We start from the raw sequence: 22,294 nt of genomic DNA, 5'->3' as shown, positions 1-22,294 counted from the left end.
CCCCCCTTCCTTTACTCCCACCCTGCTGAGTTGTAAAGCATTGTAAGCAAGGTGTCAGCCCTCACCTGGATTAAAACTCAGTGGGACAGGCTCAGGGATGAAAGGGGGGTGTGGAAGGGAACATCTCAAACTGAGATTGCATTTCGTATTGTGAGACAATAGTTTGTGTTGTGCTTACCAACATATTCGTTTCTTTGGGATGCCTGTTCAGTAAGGCTGGAGCTCAAACCAAAGCATGTCTTCATACTGCATGCTTTGACTTCAAGCTTTTTTAGATGTACTATTACAGTTAATGCAGGTTAAGTGTGTGCCTAAAGCTAAGCAAACACATGATTCACCAGATGTGAACGTTTTAGTGACAAGCACAGGTAACATCTTTAGGTAATGTTTGAAAACTTGCTGTAATTTCTACTGAAAAGGATGAGTATTGCTAAACAACCAACTAGCAGGAAACAACTGATCAGTGAAATTGTAGCTCATGGGAAAAAAGCATGTGACAGATAATTCTACAGTCAGCTTCTGTTAAGGGCAGTGTTAATTACTAGTTGATCTGAAGGTGTTTTAAAGCATATACAAATTGAAAAAGCTAAGGACCCATGTAGTGCTTGTATCCCCAAAGCTAAGGACCCATGTAGTACTTGTATCCCCAAATTACAGTTTATTTTTTTTCCAATCTAGCTAAAAAATTAATTCTTTGTGAAGTGTATTCCATCACAGGACTCTGCTGAATGTTATACTACCATTAGCCTTCTCCAGTTCCTAAGGAAGGAATCAAAACCATTAGATATTTTACTTCCCATACAATGTATCTCCATATATTCTACAGGGAGTTTTTCTATTTCAGAAGTTTCTGTGTTTTCTCTTAATTTTACTACCCGAGTTGGTTTAATTTTCCTACTTCTGTTCAAGGGAGGAACAGTTTGTTGGAAGAGAGGAGAAGACAGAAAAAACATATCACTAACAAATTATGAGCATCATTTAATATATTAAATACTATAAACAAGCCAGAGGGGACAAGGCCCTGGTGGGAAACAAAACAAGATAGAGGTGAAAAAAAAAAATACCAGTCTGGAGGGAAGAAAACAAAGAGGCAGAGGAGCCTGAGGGTGGTGTGCTTTCATTCCAGATGTTTCTCTGGAAGGGAGGAAGAGAAGGAAGGAGGGAAGAAGAGAGAGAGAGAGAGAGGGAGGGAGGGATGAAGGGAGGGAGGCAGAGAGGAAGGGACAGAAGGGAAGAGAAAGTCTATTTCTGGTCATGGAAGGAAAGAAAGAAGATGCCTGGGCTAGCATACGTGTGTATGTGGGTATTGCAGAAAGGACAGCTAAAGATAATGAGAATTCTGGCAAGAAAAGCAAGAAAGGATGAAAACAGCAATGAAAAAGATCAACCAAGTAAACATGATACTGAGAAAGGCAAAACAAGAAAAGCGTAAGGGGAAGAAGCAAAGGGGGTTACAGGATTTGTGAGTATGGAGAGGCAAACAATGCGAGGGCAGCAGAAAAGTCAGTTCCAAGGAAGTATGGGAAGTAAGGGCACAAGACACAGGGTCCTAGTCAAGCCAAGAGGCTGGGGAAGACATCAGAATGGCTTGCAGTGGAAGTTCTGTGGAGAAACTGAATGCAGCAGGCAATGGCAGACCTATTGCCATGCAAAACTATCTGAGGTTCAGAGTCTCTGCTCTCCAGGGAGTATTTTAACTTCCCTCCAACTAACAGTCCATGGGGACACTTCCTATTAAAGAAAACTGGAATCTTGTCTGGGTTTGGAGAGATTACATACTCTTGAAAGCTTTGTATGTCCCCAAAGCCAAATGTGATGGTTTTCTCTCAGTTAGGGGATAAAGGTCTGATCAGTGAGTGAAAGGAGTCATACCTGGTTTCCTGTAAGCATCAGAAGAACTGTGTTTTGAAAAGGAAGAAAAGTGGCACCTAATAGTGGGAATGTTATAAGTGGATAATTGCAGAAATATTAGCTTTTTAATATATCTTCTCCATGCCAATTAACTGATTCAGTTGAAAGCTCATAAATTGTGTACCATATCACACAGTATGGAAAACTGAATTATTATTCCAGTACAATACCAACACTAGCTAGTAATGGCTCTGATTTTAGGAACTCTCTTGAGCTTCCTGTCCTGACCCTACAGCCACTTACCACAGGACACAGTGTGTGACAAGGCCTAATGCTATGAGACACACCACTGGTAACCAGCAGCTGTGACAACCCCTGCCAAGCCACTGCAACTCTTGAAGGTAGTTGGGAGTTTGCTGGCAGAGTTTTCACTCAGCTTTACTGGAAAGGGCTACTCATCCGCCCTGGGCAGTGCTGTGTAACCAAGTGTGCAGGTGGTGGGATTGGTTTACCAGGGCACGAGCATTGGGGTTTGCTCTCTTGTCCAGGAGGAGTTTGGTGACGCGGTAGTGGCCGCAGTGCGCAGCCACGTGGAGGGCGGTCAGGTAATCCAGCGTGACGTCATCCACGGGAGCTTTGTGCTGCAGCAGGTGTTTGACACATTCCACATGGTCACCCTGGGCCGCCATGTGAAGTGGAGAGAGTCCATTCTGTGGCAAAAGAAGACAGTAACCTCAAGTACAGATGCTTAGATGGTGGCACACATCAGAAGGATGACATCGTGAGTTGGCAGAGTAGCCTCACCACCAAAACAGATCCACATCTGGCCTATGGACTGGAAGGAAAGCTGACAAAGGTCACCCCTCTCCTTCCAGCAAACACAGGCAAATTTGAGGAACATTATAGCATTAACTCAAATCAGATTTTCATTAGAATCATAGAATCAGTCAGGGTTGGAAGGGACCACAACCCCCTGTTTTAACCCCCCTGCCATGGGCAGGGACACCTCACACTAGATCAGGCTGTCTAGAGCCTCATCCAGGCTGGACTCGATGATCTTTAGCATTAACTCAAATCAGATTTTCATTAGAATCATAGAATCAGTCAGGGTTGGAAGGGACCACAAGGATCATTTAGTTTCAACCCCCCTGCCATGGGCAGGGACACCTCACACTAGATCAGGCTGTCTAGAGCCTCATCCAGGCTGGACTCGATGATCTTTGAGGTCTCTTCCAACCTTCTTGATTCTATGATTCTATGATCTCCAGGGATGGGGCCTCAACCACCTCCCTGGGGAACCCATTCCAGGGTCTCACCACTCTCATGGGGAAGAACTTCTTCTTTACGTTCAGTCTGAATCTCCCCAGTTCCAGCTTTGTTCCATTCCCCCTAGTCCTGTCACTACCTGATAGCCTAAAAAGTCCCTCCCCAGCTTTCTTAAAGCAAAAGAATCTGAGGGTCTTGCTTCACAATTTAATAAAACACATCTTGATCTCAGAAGACAGTTCTGGGATAATCATCATAATACCAAGACACAGCTTGTATGTTAATTAGAGGAAAAGCACCTACTTATCCATCATCATATTTACTAAGGAACTGATTACTTTTCTTTAAGTGTTCAATGAAAAAAAAAAAAACCTACAGTGACAAACTTGACCCCTGAATTTCTGGGAAATCATACTTTCAGCCACCACCATGGTTAAGACTTTCTGTTCAAACCTGCTGAAGACTTGAGTCTGCAATAAGGATAACTATGGGTCTAACTGCCCTTGTTCTGAGCCATGCTTGAGGAAGTGGGGCCCAGTAAACAGTGCAATGGTCTGAAACTTGTATATGAAATATTTGTCCCTCCTGATCTTCAATATTCTGTTCCACTGGTTTCCAACTAATGGTGGCAGGCAGTCTGAAATGTACTTACGTGCAGTGTTGCTCAGTGGGGTTTGCTATGACACCACAATTATCTTTATCTAGTTAGCTTGACCAAAGGGGCAGCAGGAACCCAGCTTTGCCACCTCTCTGGTCTTAGGAAGCAACACAAGAGAAGCACTTGCAGCAGCACTGTGTATCAAGTGTTTAGTCTGACATTACAGAGAGGGGCCAAGAAGTGGATACCATTTCATATATTTGGAAAGGACAGTCCCTAATTATATAAGAAAACCTTATTTTGGATCATTCTACCAATTAATACATTTCCTTTGGGAGAAGAGAAATGTTCCTGTCTTTTTCTCTGTCCTTTTCAGTGTCATTGACAATCCTGTGGAAAGTTCCAGCCAGCTGTTAGACACACACCTTGGTCCGTGCAAGCAGCGGGGCACCTCGTTCCAGGAGCAGCTCCACAACCTGGTCATGTCCACTTCTTGCAGCACAGTGCAGTGGGGTGAGGCCGTCCTTAAAGTAAAAGGAGGGAAAACAAATGAGCACATCCCCAACTGTCCATCCTGGGACTCTGAGGAGCATCCTTCCAGGAATGCAGCCCCACAAGCTTATGAAAAAGCTGGCTCCACAACATGAAGGTTCACCCCTATTCTTCCTTGCAGCAGTAAAGGACAGGCCAAGGGTATCATTTCAGAGAGGAGGCCCACTGTGTGTTGACATCTCTCATCAAAGAGGATAAAGGGAGCATGCTTTGCCTCCTCCCCTCCTCCTCTGCATGGCTTTGAGATTGGATTGCCTCTCCCTGGATAATGTCTGCTGGGCCAAAGGTGCTCCATTCATCAGCCCTTGTCCTTCAGACTGCATTTGATGCAGGGATGAAAGAAGGAATGCTCATGCTAGAAAATTTACTCTAGAATGTATTTGTTGGGTTTCATTTCTTTTAAACAGGCAGCTGGAGAAAGAAGATTTTAAAACGGAGGAAGAAAAGGAAGAGAGAAACAAACAGAATAAACCCTTTCCTTTCTGAAACTGAGTGGTGAACAAAGAGCTAAGAACTCTTTGAAACCCTGCAATACTTTTCCTTTTGCAGAGCACCACCTATACCAAAAGACTTGCTCAGGCTACTCAGTAATGATCACAGCAAAAGATGTGGCAATGAAACACTTCGATAAGAGAACGCATTTTAGGTAATTCTGCTACAATCTGGACTTTATGCAGAAAAATAGAGGAAATATGAGGTAAGAAACATGAATATTAGTGTTGAATGACAGAAAAACAATGGGTAAGATAGAGAAACCAAACTGTTCATCTCATTAGACCTCAATACCGTTCAAGCATGCACTCGAAGTCATCAATACTCATTCAGAGTTAGGTTTATAAAGGTGAAATGGTAACAGCTTTTAATCACCCAAAAAAGCCTTCTCCCTTTGGACAGTGCTCAGATGAGGTAGATGCTATGATCCAAGGATGCCTTCTGAAGAATCCAGTAACAGCATGATTAAAAGATGAATACACTGCTCTGAGACAGATTACTTAGAGGTTAAAAAAGTAGCAAAAATGCAAACCCATGGCCTTAAATATGAGTTAGTGACCCTGCTTCATACACAGATACACTGTTTGGTGTGCTGGAGTTTGCAGGAAATCTATATTGCTGTCTTTTTACTTGTACTACTGGCATTTTTTAATTCAAAGTAGCTGTAGCCTGTACAATGCCATTGCAATTGATACATCACTTGGGCTATGCAAGCATAGCCCTGCAATACTCTTCTAAAGGTAGTTCCAAGAGGTGAATCCTCCCTCCTCCCCACTTTGGATAGCACCTGGCACCTTTCTGAGTTTGGAGCTGAAGTCTGCAGGGGGGAATTTTTCCCCCTTACTTATCTACCAGTCTCTTCCAGAGACTTTTCCCTTTTGTGAAGGGGTTAGGTGTGCCCTGGTGCTCAGTCTCAGAGGCAAAGGTGTCACTAAGTCCCACAGAAGCTTTGCAATGAATTGCAACAGATGCAAGATCAAAGCTGCAACCAGAATTCAGGTTGTTTGGCACCTGGCAGATCGGGGCAGTGTAAAGGAATCAGGTGCAACTACTTTATCTGTGATTTATTTTTTTCCTGTGCTGAAGCTCCAGAGTCCCCTAAATCAAGTCTTCATATGCACAACAGAGGTGTATTTTCATCTTGCTGCCAGAGGGATTGATGCACAATTCCCATTAGAATTACTGCAGTGAGAATTCATCCCAAGTGTATTTGTAGGAATAGAAATCCCACTTTCTGACCTTTTGTGCTCTACATTTTTAATCAATGTGGGAGGTTCACTTTCCCTATCTGCATATTGACTTTGATGTTATTCTACTTAAAACAACAGGGGAAAAAAAAAGTCAGAATTGTGTGGATCCTTGAAGAAAAACAGGGCAAATCCTCAGATGGAGAAAAAAGACGACGACTACAAGTTAAGAAACACATCAACTCCACAAGAAAGCCTAGCTGAAACAAAAGGACTAAAATCATTATAAAGCATGATTTCTCCTCTGTTCTTATCTGTAATTCCCTCTAAAAGCAGAGATAAAAATTTGCTACCTATTCTATCATGGTATTGCTTTTATAAATGCATCATCATTTACTATCTGTGCCCTCTCCAGCAGGTGAATGAAGCAATGAGCTTTGCAGCCCTCCCACACAACCATCTTCTTGTCTCTCTTTTAATACCTATATTTCAAGTTACTGTATATTTAACACTTTAGATTCTAGTTTTGCTTATATAGTTTCTTCACAGAGGAGGGGAATTGCAAAGAGAGATGTGTTGTAGTAGAAGAATTAGTACGTAACACACTGAGGACAAACTGACAGCAGCCAACATCAAGAGTGTACCCAATTAGTCTTCTTTTGCACCACTGCATATTTGCAATGAACCCCAGTGCTGTGAAATCTACTGCAGGAGATCTACTGCCCTGGGTTTTAATCATCCCCCTGCTAATTGGTACACTGAATATGGAAACTGAAGACCACATGCTTCCCACAATAGCAAATACATCACTTGACAGGACACACGACACTGGGTCAAAGAGACACAGACTTTGAAGCAGGGATAATGGATGCCCCACAAACACAGAGGCTGCCATGCCAGGAGACAAGGGATTCAGCAACTCTTTATCTTAAGAAGTTCACTATTTATCTCCTCATCCCAAAGAGTACAGAATGGAGAGGTAAATGTTCCCATCTTCCAAGTGCCAGCCTGCACCTGGTGTTCTCTTGCTCCCACGCATGGTACTCTCCTAGCTCAGCTTTGCTGGGTCACTGTTAGAACTGACACTACAACCCTCTGTGTGGATGGAAGTCATGAAATTCCACCACTCTTGATTTCCTCTTAAATGGCTCTCAAAAACTGAAAATAAACTTTTGCCTTTTTTTGGTGAAAAAAATCAATCACTGCATAATTAATTCTGAATTCATGGTTCCTAACTGCAGGGCTCAGGAAGATAAATTATTGGGTAGGTTCACAGTGATTCAAAGGCTTTATTTCAGCTTACCAGAGTGCCTGAGATAAAACAAGCTGTGCTTACAAGGGATTCTGAATGAGAAATGATATGGGCAGCACCTCTACAGAGGGACAGTTGGGCACATTCAGTGCTCCCTGGAATGAAGACTGATGACAGCACATGAACATCAAAGGCCAAGTTGTCCTAGAATTCTTCTACACTGCAGTTGCAGATTCTCATTTTTGTAAGGGTGAAGGAAAATGTTAGTGTTAGACATGCAAAATTGTCTAACTTTCCTCCACAAATAAAGGCCTTTGCAGTTGTTAATTTTTCACAGACTCACAAATTGCATGGGGTTGGAAGGTACCCTCAAAGGTCATCTTGTCCAACTCCCTTGCAATCAGCAGGCCACCTCCAACTAGATCAGGCTGCCCAGTCTCCAGGGATGGAGCTTCAACCACACCCCTGGGCAGCCTGCTCCAGTGTTTCCCCACTCTCATTGTGCAGAACTTCCTCCTGGTGTCTAACCTAAATCTACACTGCTCCAGTTTCAAACCACTGACTCTCATTGCTATTGCTACAGGCCCTTCTAAACAGTCCTTCCCCAGCCTGCATGTAGGTCCCCTTTGGATACTGAAAATGCAGCTCTAAGGTCTCCCCAGAGCTTTTTCAAGGCTGAACAGCCCTAATTCTTTCAGCCTGGCTTCATAGGAGAGGTGCTCCAGCCCTCTGATCATCTTGGAGGCCCTCCTCTGGACTCACCCCAGCAGCCCCATGTCTCTCATGTTGGGGGCCCCAGAGCTGGACACAGTACTCCAGGTGAGGTCTCATCAGAGCAGGGCTCCTACTAAACCAAGTCCTCAGTGGCACTTGATAATCTAAAACTAAACAATTTTATGATCCTATGATGCTGAACCTCATCTCTGTGCAAATGAACAAAGCTAATCTCCTTCTTGCTCTAATCTCTTAGCCTTGGCTTAATTAACCATGCTCTGAGGCACTCCTCCAGGTCTGCCACTCAAAGCACAAATTCTAAAAATACAGCAAAAATTAGACTGTGCATTTGCCTGAGTGATAAGATATTAACTTCAGTAACTCCAAATAACAGTCACTATGTAGCTTGCTTAGATAATCTGTCCAACATCCCTTCCCACTCCCTCGTAAACATTTTATGAATCCACTGAATTTTTTATAGCAAATATCTGCATTGTGATTAGATATTTATAATCTGGTATTGCTTTAGGGATGGCAAAAACTGCCAATGCATTATTAGTGCTCTGTGCAAGGGTGAAGACTAGGAGAGAAAGTCACAGCATCATGACTGCAGGAAAAACCCACGGTAAGCACAGCACAGTGCTCAGACAGGGTCAGGATCCTCTACAGCAGCTTTATGGTGGGAACCTGCTGCCACATGGAGATAGCAGAGCACCTATTTTACCATGACCCATACACACAACAAATAAATCTCAGCAGAATGACTGTGAAGAGGTGTCTGAAGCACATTCACCACAAAAAAAACCAACCCAACCCAAACAAATCCCAGCTCCACTCCCCACAGCTTGCTTGATTTTCTTTCCCCATTGGCATTGTAGATCCCTGTGACAAACCTTCCACTCCTTTCAGCTCCAGCTGAGCCTCCTTTATTTTCTGTGGCCCTTCTCCAACCCAAATGGCATTCACCAGACTCTCTCTCCACCACTATCTCATCTGCTCCCCACTCCAGCTCCAGCTGCCAGGCTCCAGGCACACCACATGGGTACTTTCCCACACAATAAGCTTTCCATTCCAAGACTGCATGCTCTATTTCATTCCAGGGAAATTTTTTCAACTGTAAATATTCTGGACAAAAGCCTGCAAGAGGAGTCTAAAGAAAAGTCCCAGAGCAAGAAAAATGTAATTTCAATGTTGGCAAGATTCAACAGAATGAACACAAAATATGTGATGGCTTCGGTGCCTGAGACAGGTGAATGTGTTCCTCCCCCTTACCAAGAGTGTTTGTATAGTGCCACAAGAATGGAAATACCAGTAAGGTGACTAATGCTGCATTTTGAAAGTGGAAAAAATCAGACCAAACCTAAAAAAGTTTCACATTCTTGTTCTTTTTGGCTTTTTTTCCCCCTATACAAGTACTACAGAGAAATGATAAAAATATTATAACAACTGCATTCATAAAGAACACTCCTAAAATCATTTAAATGGTCAGTAACATCTCAGTATCCCAAATGTCTTTACTGCCACTATTCCATTATTATCAGAACATGTATTTTTAGTAGAAATATAGATGTATTTGGGCTAGGATGAAATTAATCTGCTTTTAAATGCTTACCAGAATTCTCCCTGTAATAACCTTTAGTGTTTCAGGAAGGTTGTAAATGCTTTCCTCCTCTCAAAGTGAGAATACAGATTTGACTAAGATTTTAAATATGACATGCTTTAGCATAAACACAGAATGGCTCCAATTGGAAGAGATCTTAGAGATCATCTACTCCAACCTTCCCACCATTGGGGGAACTAGATGTCCCATGAGCCTGACCAACTGTGACCATTCCCCATGTTCCTGTTTATCTCCCCCAGGAAAAGGCATCCACAACTGCCCTGGGCAACCTATTCCAGAGTCTCACTGCTCTTATACTGAACATCTTCTTCCTAAGATCCAGACTGAAACTACTCTCCCTCAGTTTAAAACCACTGCCCCTTGTCCTATTGCTAGACACCTTTCTGAGAAGTCCCTCTCCATCCTTCCTGTAGAATCCCCTCAGCTATTGGAAGGCAGGTCTAAGGTCTCCCCAGAGACTTTTCTTCTCCAGGCTGAACAACCCCAGCTCCCTCAGCCTGTCCTCAGGAGGTGCTCCAGTCCTTGGCCCTCCTCTGGACTCACTCCAACAGCTCTGTGTCCTTCTTATGGGGACACCAGAACTGGATGCAGCATTTGAGGTAGGGTCTCACAAGAACAGAGTGACCTGTGAATTACTTAGCAAACATAACTCTAGGCAGGGCTTCTGTGTGAAAAGAAGTAGCACAAACATTGATATCACAGACAGTACTAGTAACAGTATCCTAATGATACCATTGGGAATGGAGTTTACCTTTTGGCTTTAGATATAAGTGAACTTCCACATTTAAAAACTTATTTAGTAGTCCTTCAAGAAGAAAATGGTAAAACTTGCCCTCAAAAATTCAGAAAATGTTATTTTTGTATGTAAGTGTAGTGAGAAATGCCATAAAATGTCAGCAAATGCATGATGAAATCTATAGAAAATAAAAATATGCAATTCCTGCAGTAAGCAGGGCTCTCCTCTGACATGCAGCAGTAACTATGAACAGCAGGACACATGCATAATTTACTCCCTTTGAAGAACATACATTTTAATTTATCCTTTTTTTCCAGAGGTTCCTAAAGGATCACTCCAATGAACCATTTTCAAACATAAAAGAATTTCACAGATTAACTCTGCAAAATTAAAGTACTGAGGCTCATTTCAAATCTCTGAAAATAAATTTTTGCATCTCAATTTGTGCCTCATCAGATGTCATGTTAAAAATAAACTGAATGAAAGCAATGAGCACTTTAAGCAAAGAGCTTATTTTGCTGTAGTGCGGAGACCAAGCGGAAAAGCCCAAGCAGTATCCTAATACATTGAATTCCAGTTTCCCAGTGAATCTGACCTACTGGAAGAATGCAGGTGTTCCTCAGGAGAGATGCAAAGGAGAGTATGGAAAGGCAAGCATGTTAGTAGAGAGGTGGAGGAGGCAGGGGTCTGTCCTTTGGAGTACAAGACACACGTATGCGTGGCATGCGACACACAACCTACCTCTTCAATGCCCTACATACTCACGGCCATAGCAAAGCACACAAGGCATGCGGACAGAGCACAGGGAAAAGAAAGACACCCAGATGATATAAACAGCTGGCACGAAGAGGAGATCATGCCACAGAGACACTGACAGCAAAACCAGAGCTCTGGAATCTTCCCCACTGCGAAGCGCACACAGCCGACCACCGCCGTGTGCCTTGGAGCAGGGAGAAGGCAGGAGATGAAAGCAGGAGGAAGCTGCTGAGCCTGTGCAGACTGGGATGCATGTGTGCTTTAGGAGACCTCTATGGGTTTGCACTGATACCTTTGTGCCAAACACTTTTGAGCCAGTGTAGCAGCTGACAAAGGGCAGGAAGCCAAGGCATTGAGAAGACTAAAATTAGCACCTTCCACCTACGCTGGGCAAAGTTCTCTTGGTTCAGTTTCATTCACATCGACCTCTGTGGGCGAGTGGGGAAAGGACACACCTTGCCCTCTGAGAACCCAAGCTGTCCTTTACAATCACCTGTATCAACATGTTTAGAAGTGTCTAAATGCTGCACAGGAAAGAGGTGAATTCAATGCTGTCATTCCACAGGCCAAACGGACCACTTCTGTACCACTACTGTGCTTATGAGCATGTGGAATATCCTGATTGCAGTACATTACCATTACATGCATCTCTACCATGAGATTTTGGGCACTTAATATGGACAATTTGAGCAGGGATAATTTACTGCACACCTTCATGAGATGCAGCATTTTCCATCATCAGTAGTTTACAAGAAAAAAAGAGAGAGGGACATAATTTCATAAATAGTCAATAACCTAAATCATAATCTCATGTAGACTTGCACAATAACCACAATTATCCTCCTAGCTTATGAAGCAGCAAATGGTTGATGAAACTAAAACTGCAGAGATTGAATCAGCTACAAGGGTAGTGGACTGCAATGTCCTCTACCTTTCTACCTTGTTAAACAAAACCTCCTATATCCAGCTCTAAACTGTGTTCTAAAACACCTTCTATTACCTGAGAGATATAACTTTGCAGATCAGGGCTTAAAAATCAGCAGCCTTCAAGTTACTCCTGTGCAGTTCAATTCACATAAATGAACACATTCTCCTAGATGACCCCAAAATCCCATTTGAAATAATTAACTTTGCTAGAAATTGGTGGGGTTTTCTTTTGTCCTAAATGATCACAAAATCACCCATAAATAGAGAACACAATATTCATGTGGCATTTCAACAGACCAACTGGAAGAAGGAAGCCAGTGAGCATTACCTAATTCTCCAGTTAGTCTGGGGAAGGGGCAAGAGGCTGCTGGCACAGAGTAGGCTACCTGTTCCCAATGTTGACTCTTCAATAAAAAGTAACAGCCAGCCCACCACAGCCATTTCCATGAGGCACACGAGGACTGGCAAAGACATTTAGGAGACAGGGGACTGGAAGGCTTAGCTGAGTCCAGCCCCTCCCTCCACTTGCCACTGCTGTGCAGCACACAGGTTCTTGGGTCACAAGAAGCTGGACCAACTGAGAGATTTATTTCCCCAGAAAGATCTATTTCCTACGATTTTTCTTGATTGATGTAGGTAGATTATGCAGCCTAAAGGAAGGAGCATTTCTGCCTCCTGCTATCACAAATACCATTCTTTATCTGACACCCGTCAGAACCATTTATAACAGACATATCTGATGTCTTGCTTTAAGAACAGAGAACAGGACACAATCACTGAAGCTGAATTCCTAGCTATGAATCTTGGTGTTCCCAGTCTTTGGCTTTAAAAAAAAAACAAAACAAAACCAAAAACAAGCAAGCAAAAATCCCAATCCATTCCCAAGAAGGGACAACATCATATTCAGGGAATAGAAAGACTCACCCTGGTTTTGGCATCGATCTGCCCTCCGCGATCCAACAAGAGCTTCACCATGTTTGTGTTTCCCCTTTTGGAAGCCACATGCAGTGGGGTGATTCCATTCTACACCATGAAAAGAACAAACAATGAGCATGGTGGATTTGAAAGTGCTTAATGGTGATGAATTTGTGTTCTGATCACAAAAAATGAGACTGTCACATTGTAGAGAATAAACAAAAATGTACTTAAGCATCAGAGCTAGGCACACACCATATAAGCTAGAGTTAGTAATTCCTTCCTGGGCAAGATCTTTATTCATAGCTTGGAGAAGTTTAATAAACAGAGCAGCACATCTGCCAAAGCAGCAAACACCGCAGTCCCAGAGTCAGACAGATAAACAAACACAGATCAGAGTCCCAGTGGGTCAATATTCACAAAACACTGATGCATTTAAATCACTGCAACAAACACAGGGTACAGAAACGTGTGTCTCCTACGCACAGGAACCTTCTTAGTGCAATGCCAACAGCATAAAGGAGTAAGTCCTGTCTAGGCTGAAAGTCTTTGCAAGCCCTTGGGGTGAGGAAAGAGGGAATATTGGCAGCTATTCCAGACTGGGTACAGGAGGAAGCCAATCTGAAAGGCAGAACCTTAAAGTAATTCAAAGCATGCCTGGCAAAATTAAGGAGAAAGCTTGTGATCCAGGAGCTGTGTGGAGGCCCAGACTGCCAGATTGCTTCAGACTACAAAGACACAACAGCAAGGACACTACATTCTGTAGCTCTGCAGTTGCCCACCATAAAAGAATAGCCATGATTAATCAGTGCTTTTATAGCTGCACTTCTCTAATGGCAATATACTGCACTTTACTTTTCAAAACGTATGTCTGTATGAAAAAGCAAATTAAAGTAGGATAGTAAATACTGACAAAGCCCAGAAATCCTAATGTCTATTTCTGGTGTATGTCAAACTGACAGAAAAGCTGAAGTGAGTTGACACATTATGGGAATATCAGCTTTCTGGAGCTAGTCAAAGGAGCCTGCTTCCTTCAGCAGGGAATACTGGTGGCTACTCAACTCCCAAGGACTCTGGTGCACTGCATGGAGCAGCCTTTAAGAATTACTGCCCACAAAAAGTCATCTTTGAACGCAACAGAATCGCAGCATTACTTTGCTCCTTGCTTACTCCTGACTAAGAATTACACAGAGAAACATTCCCACTTCTGTAGGCCACTGTGACTAAGGAGAGAAAGAAATGGTTCCATACCCTTGCTGTGAAGTCAACAGCAGCTCCTCGGTTCAGCAGGAGTGTCGCCACGTTGACGTTTCCATAGTGCGCAGCGATGTGCAAAGGTGTAAAGCCACTCTACAAAGGGAGACAGCCCTCAGTACAGAAACCACTTCATCCGAGACAATCTGCTGCACTACAACTTCACTTTCAAAGTTTAAAAGCTGCTGGCAAACAAGTGCTGATTTTGTCTGTGCTCAGCCTTTCAGGCAGAGAGTGCAGTTTTCAAATGAGAGGTTATCCAAAGTGCTTCGTTCTTGCCTTCTCCAAGTCAGCCTCCTGAACCTGGGGCCCTTAAGGAGAGCAGCTTTCATAGAACAGATTAATGTATTAGCCATTCTTACAGGAAATAAAGGGACTTTTCTTATTACATGTTAGAAGCAACATGGATCTTTTTGGCTGCATCTTTTACTGGGTTTGGATAAATGACCGCAAAAGTTGTTAGGCTTCTTTCACTGCTCCTTAGAATTAGAAATATCAACAACGTATTTCCTCCCTCTGTATGTTTTAGGAAACCAGTGGTTATGCAATATGTAATCCAAGAACTTGATGTGCATGAGAGACTACTTAGCAGCATAGCAGAAGAATCATAATTATTTATATTTATATACAATTTGGATCTCAAAGGATCTGAAGGATCTTTGCCATCTACACATCATGAAAAAACAGAACATAACAAAACAATTACTTATTGCCTCTTGAACACTAGAAGCTGGAACTTGCCCCAGCTATGAAATATAGAATTGCTTGACAACAACATAAAAAAAGATTAATTTTTCAAAAACTGGAACACAGAGCGAGCTTTTAGTCTCATAAGTAATTCAAGGACTTTGCTTTTGAGGTTTCCCTGAAGAGCTTTACACTGATTTGATCAGATCTTACTGCTGGTTGTAGAAAGAGAAAGACTTTTGGCTGGCGTTTTCAACTAGGTTTCATTACTCTCAGTGTAAAAAACAGCATTTAAAAGTAGACTACTGAAGTACTAAACAAATGTAGGCAGATGTCGCACTCTGAAATCAACTTTATTCCCAAGAGACACCACATCAGCCCACTGTTTTGCCCGTATTCCATTTACTTCCCTGTCAGCTCACAAATGATGCTGGCCAAAGCAGAGTCCAACACTCATTAAATTCATAGCCTTCTTGCTGTGATAAATTACCAGGGAAGTGCCTGCTGAGGATATTAGGCACACAGATACAATACTGCATTAAGCTGTAGACTGAATGCAGATTGCACTAACAACTACCTTCTTGTGGACACAAGGTACTAAAAGGACAGCGAAGGACACACCCATGGGCAGATGCCAAGAGAAGCTCTCAGCCTTTCAGTTCACATCACCAGATGCCTCACAGCAGCTTGTTCAAATGTGCACAAACTACACGGGTGCCTGCATTCAACATTCATTCCCCAATCTAACAGAGAAACTCCACTCTTTCAGAGCAGGCATTCAAATGCTGCTCACATCCTTGGAAATCATTCTTTTTCCTAAATGTGGCAATAATCTTCAGAGGAGAAATCACAGTTCCAGCCAACCAGACCCATGACAGTTGGTGTTTCCAGAATCCATATGAGAAATGTAACATTATCTGCTGCAGGTAACTTCTGATTATGTGCTACCTCTTAAGGACTTTTCAAAACTTGACTGAAAAGATCATAATAAGAACAAAAGTAAGCAGATACTCTGAAATAGTTTTTATCTTGGCAGATTTGATTATATTTATTACTGTAAAGGAAGGAAAATTAATTTTACCCTTATTCTGGCTGAACCTGATACCTTAATTTAGTTACACTAAGTGAGTGCATTTTCATAATTAATGAAATTGAGCTAGAAAAGCATCTTTATCCCCTTAGCTCCATTACTAGCTTCAGACTTCTTTGACCTGATGTGAATTTGCAAAAGTCTACTTCAATAGTGACATAAATGAAATAGAAATTCTAAGAAAAAGACTTAATAAAGGTTTGCTGGGTCATGAATTTCTGTGTGTTAAAATAAGAGTTGTAGCTGCAGTTTTAGTGCTAAATAACAATGAGATATTGGCCACAGAGCAGAGAAAATAATTATAACAGAAAGAGTAATTAAAAATGTTTGATCTCGGTACCTCAGTCGTCCTATTCACCATCATCTGATGCAGCATGGTTTGGGAAGAAGAGGAACAATATTAAAGACTGGCCACAAAATTAAGAACTATGTTGCTTTTTGAAATGAGTTATTGCTGTTAATAATGGGAAAAGCCACTCAAGCATGCATTAACTTTAAATACAGCCTATATTCCCCTGGGCAAGAAACCAGTATCCTATTTAATAGGGAAGCAGTGATTCTGCTGCCATTTCAGTGCCTTCTGGTTTGCTAACAATGAGAGAAAGGGTGGGATAACTTAAAAGGAAGGGATAATGAAAAGAAAGGGGGAGGGGTAACTAAAAAAAAGGGAGGGGCAACTAAAAAAAGGGAGGGGTAACTAAAAAAAGGGAGGGGTAACTAAAAAAAGGGAGGGGTAACTAAAAAAAGGGAGGGGTAACTAAAAAAAGGGAGGGGTAACTAAAAAAAGGGAGGGGTAACTAAAAAAAGGGAGGGGTAACTAAAAAAGGGGGGGAGGTAACCAAAAAAAAAAAGGGCGATAACTAAAAAAAGGGGGGGGTAACTAGAAAAAAGGGGGAAGCAGCTAAAAAAAAAAGGAAGGGGTAACTAAAAAAAGGGAGGGTAGCTTAAAAAAAGGGAGGAATAACCAAAAAAGGGAGGGATAACAAAAAAAGAGAGGGATAACCAAAAAAGGGAGGGATAACCAAAAAAGGGAGGGATAACCAAAAAAGGGAGGGATAACCAAAAAAGGGAGGGATAACCAAAAAAGGGAGGGATAACCAAAAAAGGGAGGGATAACCAAAAAAGGGAGGGATAACCAAAAAAGGGAGGGATAACCAAGAAGGCAAAAAATGAATAGTTTGTAATTACCATGTAGCTAAATGCTGCATAAGTAGATAGATTACTGGTGATACTGGTTGAGCAGCTTGCCTTTCCCCATAGCAGAAATTGCCTTTAACCATCAAGATGCAGGCAGCAGTTCATTGCCCATGGCCCTGGGCTGCATGACTAGCTGGTTACCTGCGTGGCAGCAGCGTTACCTTGGACTGGACGTCGGCATTGTGGTCGTTCTGCAGCAGAAGCGCGGCCGATTTGGTGTCGTCTTTTCGAGCGGCGATGTGCAGAGCTGGTAACCTCACCTTGCCCTTGGTGTCATTTTCCAGGAGGATGGCCACTGCCTGGTTGTGGCCTTGCTGCAGAGCAACAGCTAGAGGAGTGAAGCCATCCTGGTGGAGAAGAACACGAGATGTGCTCAGGAAGCTGAAGGACGTGCGGGTTCAGCAGCGTGCACGGCACTGTTCTCACACAGAGGTTGAAGAAGCACAACCCCAACGGTTTTCTCTACCTCTACATCACCATCTCAGTGAAATGACATTGAGGGCACAGCAATGCACCAGAGGAGGCTTAGATTGGGTATTAGAAAAAATTTCTTCACTGCAAGAGTGGTCAGGGATTGGAAGAGGCTGCCATAGAACTGGTGGAGTCACCATCCTGGAGGTGTTCAAAACATTGCAGACGTCAAGACAGTTTAACGGCCATGGTGGTCTTAGGGTGATGGTTGGACTCAATGATCTTAGAGGTCTTTTGCAACCAAAACAAGTCTATGATTCTATGATTTCAGTTCGGGTATGAGGTCAAATAAGTCAGAAGTACACTTTGGCTACTTCAAAGTAGTGTTTATGTCAAGCACAAGCAAAGGATCACTCTGCAATGTCTCTCTTAATTACATCTCAAGTTAAAATGGGCCACAAACCATATTTTTAGCAATGTTTCAGTACAGATTAGTGAGCACTGAACAAAGATGTGCTAAAACACACAGGGAGTCTGTTTCTGAATAGCTCTCATATCTGTACAAAGAAAGCAGATCTTCAGATGCATTTGAGGTACACATGGCCTTTAAGTCAAGAAACTCAGATCATGTTTAGGAATTGATTCTAATTTGAAGCAGGAAAACATTAGATTATTTATTATTAGATCAGAGGGCAGCTGAACCAGGAGGAACAGAGCCACCCTCTGAGTCTGTGACTGGAGGCATGGTGAGTAATAACATGAAGAAAAGGTAAGGGAAGAAAACAAAGTCTTTTAAGTCAGAAGGAACAGCTAAAGAGTTAGAGCTAGAAAGAGAGCAAACTGATTGAGACCCATTGCAAAAGGCATAGGAACGTGACAGGATTGAGCTGGATCAGGAACATGGGAAGATAATTATAAAGGCCAAGTTAGGAAGGAATGAGAGCTAACATATGCTGAAAGAAACATCTGAAGAATTGCCAAAGCAATTTTCCCCCTTAGTAATCCAGTAACATTCACTCCCTTCTGTGTAGAACTGTGAGTAGGTGCGCTGTAACAACGATACCACCACGGTCTCCTCCTGTTGTAGAGATTCAGCTCTGTGCACTGAATTAAAAAAGGGGTGAACAGCTGATGAAACAGCTGAACTGGAAAGATAATTCTGAGATTGGGGCTACATTAGGTGTGGAAATGGCTTAATGCATTTGCCTTTCGCCTCTGGGAACATGAGAACAAATCCTGGATTAGAGGCCCTGTGTAACTGAGCTCATCCTTACCCTCATTTTGTACACATACATGTATAGAAGTGTTAGAGGAAACCAAATGTATCCAAAGGCAGTGCAAGTTTCCAAACTTCAAAGACAAGATCATCCATTTGATTTGCAGCCCTTTATCCTCCAGCCTTCTCTAAAAGGACACCACTCTTCCTGCAGCCCCTCTCCTATTGCTTCTGCAAGCTTGGCTGACTGGAGTTCAGCCCCCATAAGGACAGCCAATCTTTGATACCAGACCTCTGTGTATTTCAGTGACATCCACAGTTCAGGCTGCCATTCCACCTCACCTAATGTACCATTTCTTCATTCTGTTCATGACATTAACTCTGGGCACCTGTGAAAGAGGACAGGGACTCAGGCCTTTCTCCAGTAACACTCAAACCTCTGAAACCATCTCCCAAATCACTGAAAGCCTCACCTCAGCAAGACCTGAACCCAAAACTATCTAGTCATGTGACAAGAGAGCAGACAGCCTTTACTTTCCAAGCTACAAAAGTGAGAACTGACCTTTCTGCTGACAGAAGACAGACTTGGACTGTAAACTTAGCCTGTAAACTAATGAATGAATTCCCAGTGCACCTGACCACCCCCGCCTGGAAAAGTTCCTGGGAGACAGGCTGGAAGCAGGTGACTGTGGGATGTAGCCAGGCTGGGCTCCTGGAGAACCACAGTTTCCCTCAGCTCCTTCCCAAGGAGTGTTTCTGCCACGTTGCCTGGCAATCAGACAGGATTTCACAGGTCAGAAAGCTGACACGTAATGTGATAACTATCCAGGCAGGCCATGGGAGGATTATTTTAGGAGCTGTCATCAAATGGTACAGTATCCATTGAAAGAAGGGACAGTGGAGCAGCTGTTAACATTAGCAGTTCAGTTTGAAGGAAAGAAAGGAAAGCATTATTTCAAATACTTTCAAATTGTGAAAGCAATGCAGAATGGGTTCCAGAAACTTTTGTATGGACTAGGGAAAAGCGATAAACATGAGCAAAGGCTCTCACTGCTTCACATGGCACGTCCATACCCAGAGAATTAACACACAGCCAACACACTCTGCAGCACAGAGCCTCTTCACTCATCCCAAAGGTTTGGAACAAAAGAACATTCCACAGAAAGAGAACAAAAGGGAAAGAAACAGAATGAGCCTAGTCATATGACCCAGGAGTTTCCCCCTTGCCCTCAAATCCTCTCATCTGCAAAAGGAAGTTCTTCTGATTCGGCTCCTCTTGAGATGGAGGTTCATCTCTCTTACCTGGGTGTCTGCCCTGCTTGCACTGATGTTCCTGCATGTTTACAGCACTGCAGGTCAATCCAGAACCTAGCAATTAAGATCATCCTTCTGTGTATTTACACTCATGTGGTCCACCAGCAGAAATAAAGTGTCTGAGGAGAAAACAGCCCACTGCCTGCTCAGCTCATTGATGTGATCCTTGTCATTTGAGTTCAAATTCATACTAATCACAGAAAATGATGAATATTTATAGGTTTCATGAAGCCATAGACAAGGCTTAGAGTCAGAGGAATTGAGCTGGTCAAGGAGGTCCAGCTGCCATCACTCCTCACTTAAGGGACCAGGAGCAGGAGGCTGGAATAAGTGGCCTCTTCATGCTCCTTTCTACCTGGATAGTTCTGGGGACCCAGCACCACAGAGATCCTACTCCATTCCTCATTTCTGTGCCTGCACTCTTTCTCTCTATGAAAGGAAATATTCTGCACTCATTTAATCTCAGGGGAAGCTCATCAACTACTAACTGTTGACACTAATTGTTTTTTTTTTTTTTTCTCTTTTACACTATACTCAGACACCCTTCTAGACACAGTCCTCAGAGTCCTAGCTATGGTAGTCACATCATGCCACACTTTTCAGCTGGATGAGGAAGAGCTGAAGCAAGCCTCCCAGCTACTTTCCCCAGAAGACCCCTGATGCAGCCAGGACTGGAAGGCACATGCTATAATCTTCTATTCACCAATTTTTGCCCAGCTCTTACAGTGCAAATGAAAAGGCAGCACCAAGATAGCCCTGTTGCTCATGTGATGGCACTCCTAGGTGCTTCAGCCTTCATGGGCTTTGTCAGAGACATAAATCTGTCCAAGGGAAATGCTGCACCTCTCTACTTAGCTTATGATTGATCTACCATTCACTCCATTCCCCTGACAATTACCACCTTAGCCTCCTGTAATTTCAACAGCCCTAAGGTCTTCTCTTCAAAGCCTGACTCATTTCTCAGAAAATTCTCCAGGCAGCTGATAGGAGCAATGGGCACATTGAAGGTGAAAATCCTGGGCTCACTAAATTTTGCTGTCAAATGAATCAGGCTGGCTTTCATCTCTTGACTTTTTACCACTTCCAGAACCATTCACCCTTGTCTTCTGTGCAAAAGATGAGATACATAAATACAACTCACTGAAATGAAAGTGTGAAAGTTCTCAACATACTCTCAATCTTCAGTGATCTGAATATAAAGGGAAAGACAAATGAGAGCATGTGTATGAAAAGAACAATATACCTCACCTCAGTAGCTGTGCTTTGGTTGGCTCCATTCTCCAGGAGATATTTCACCACTTCAATGTGGTTCTCTTGAGCTGCCATATATAAAGGAGTAAAGCCATTCTAGGAAGAACGTGAGAAAATATGTTCATGAGAATATATTAACAACAATGAACCTCAAATAAACGTTCAGCTAAAAATGCATTTGTGCTTTAACTGAAATTTGTATTTTTTAACTCAATCTGGCAATGTTTAATGTCATTTAAACCCACTAAACTCTGCATGCTTTCACACTCATTTTCTTTTGACACATAGAGAAGCAATGGACACGCACTAATTATTAACACAGCCATTCCTTGCTGATAACGCTCAGGGATTGCAAAGCTGGCAATAAAGTTTTATGAAGGCTGACAGGAAAGTGAAAGTTTCCTCCATATATTACATTAGCTTAACCAAAGACATCATCCTCTGGAGACCATAAAGTCTGTATCTTGTGACAAGCTGAGTAGAGATGACAAAGCCTTAATATACTACATGCAATTCTGTAATACATAAAACATCGCAAATCATCAACCAGAAAGGAACTCAACCTTACAAGTATCAACTGCATTTCTGACCATCCAGTAAATTCACCTAGCATTCCATTATAAACATTTGTTAAAATGTTCCAGAAGCCTTAAAAGAATCTGCTCTGGTAATTCAAAAAACATCCTTCTAAGCCAATCAAACTACAGGCAGACTGATTAGAAATGTAAACTCTGTGTCCTTCTTATGCTGGGGACACCACAACTGGGTGCAGTATTCCAGGTGGGGTCTCCCAAGAGCAGAGTAAGAGGGAAGGATCTTCTCTCTACTGCTCTGCATAATATTCTGGCATTTCCAGCAACATTGTGGGACACAATTAAGAAACAGCACCAGAGAACAGTTCATAGCAGCAGCTCAGTGCCAGACTCCTGAGATGTATTCTCAGTGGCCTTGCACAGGGATCTGTCTGTGGCAAGTGTTATCCAACAGTCTCAGTGTTGACCCGAAGG

At 42.7% G+C, this 22,294-nt stretch overlaps 1 protein-coding gene across 1 annotated transcript in view; it reads right to left on the bottom strand.

The window, feature by feature from the left end:
- The window catches only part of ANK2 (ankyrin 2), a 130,393-nt gene that overhangs the window by 76,789 nt on the left and 31,310 nt on the right, over nucleotides 1-22,294 (bottom strand). Inside the window, exons 5-11 of the mRNA XM_054392352.1 lie at nucleotides 21,285-21,383; nucleotides 17,257-17,442; nucleotides 16,239-16,262; nucleotides 14,119-14,217; nucleotides 12,877-12,975; nucleotides 4,141-4,239; nucleotides 2,364-2,561 (exon numbers count right to left, since the gene is read on the bottom strand). Of these exons, the coding sequence (XP_054248327.1) occupies nucleotides 2,364-2,561; nucleotides 4,141-4,239; nucleotides 12,877-12,975; nucleotides 14,119-14,217; nucleotides 16,239-16,262; nucleotides 17,257-17,442; nucleotides 21,285-21,383 (804 nt within the window). The remainder of the gene's footprint in view (nucleotides 1-2,363; nucleotides 2,562-4,140; nucleotides 4,240-12,876; nucleotides 12,976-14,118; nucleotides 14,218-16,238; nucleotides 16,263-17,256; nucleotides 17,443-21,284; nucleotides 21,384-22,294) is intronic.

This window comes from Indicator indicator, chromosome 25, assembly GCF_027791375.1.
Source record: "Indicator indicator isolate 239-I01 chromosome 25, UM_Iind_1.1, whole genome shotgun sequence".
NCBI lineage: Eukaryota > Metazoa > Chordata > Aves > Piciformes > Indicatoridae > Indicator > Indicator indicator.
The sequence above is the reverse complement of the archived record's forward strand: the minus strand, read 5'-3'. Positions and strand labels throughout refer to the sequence as shown.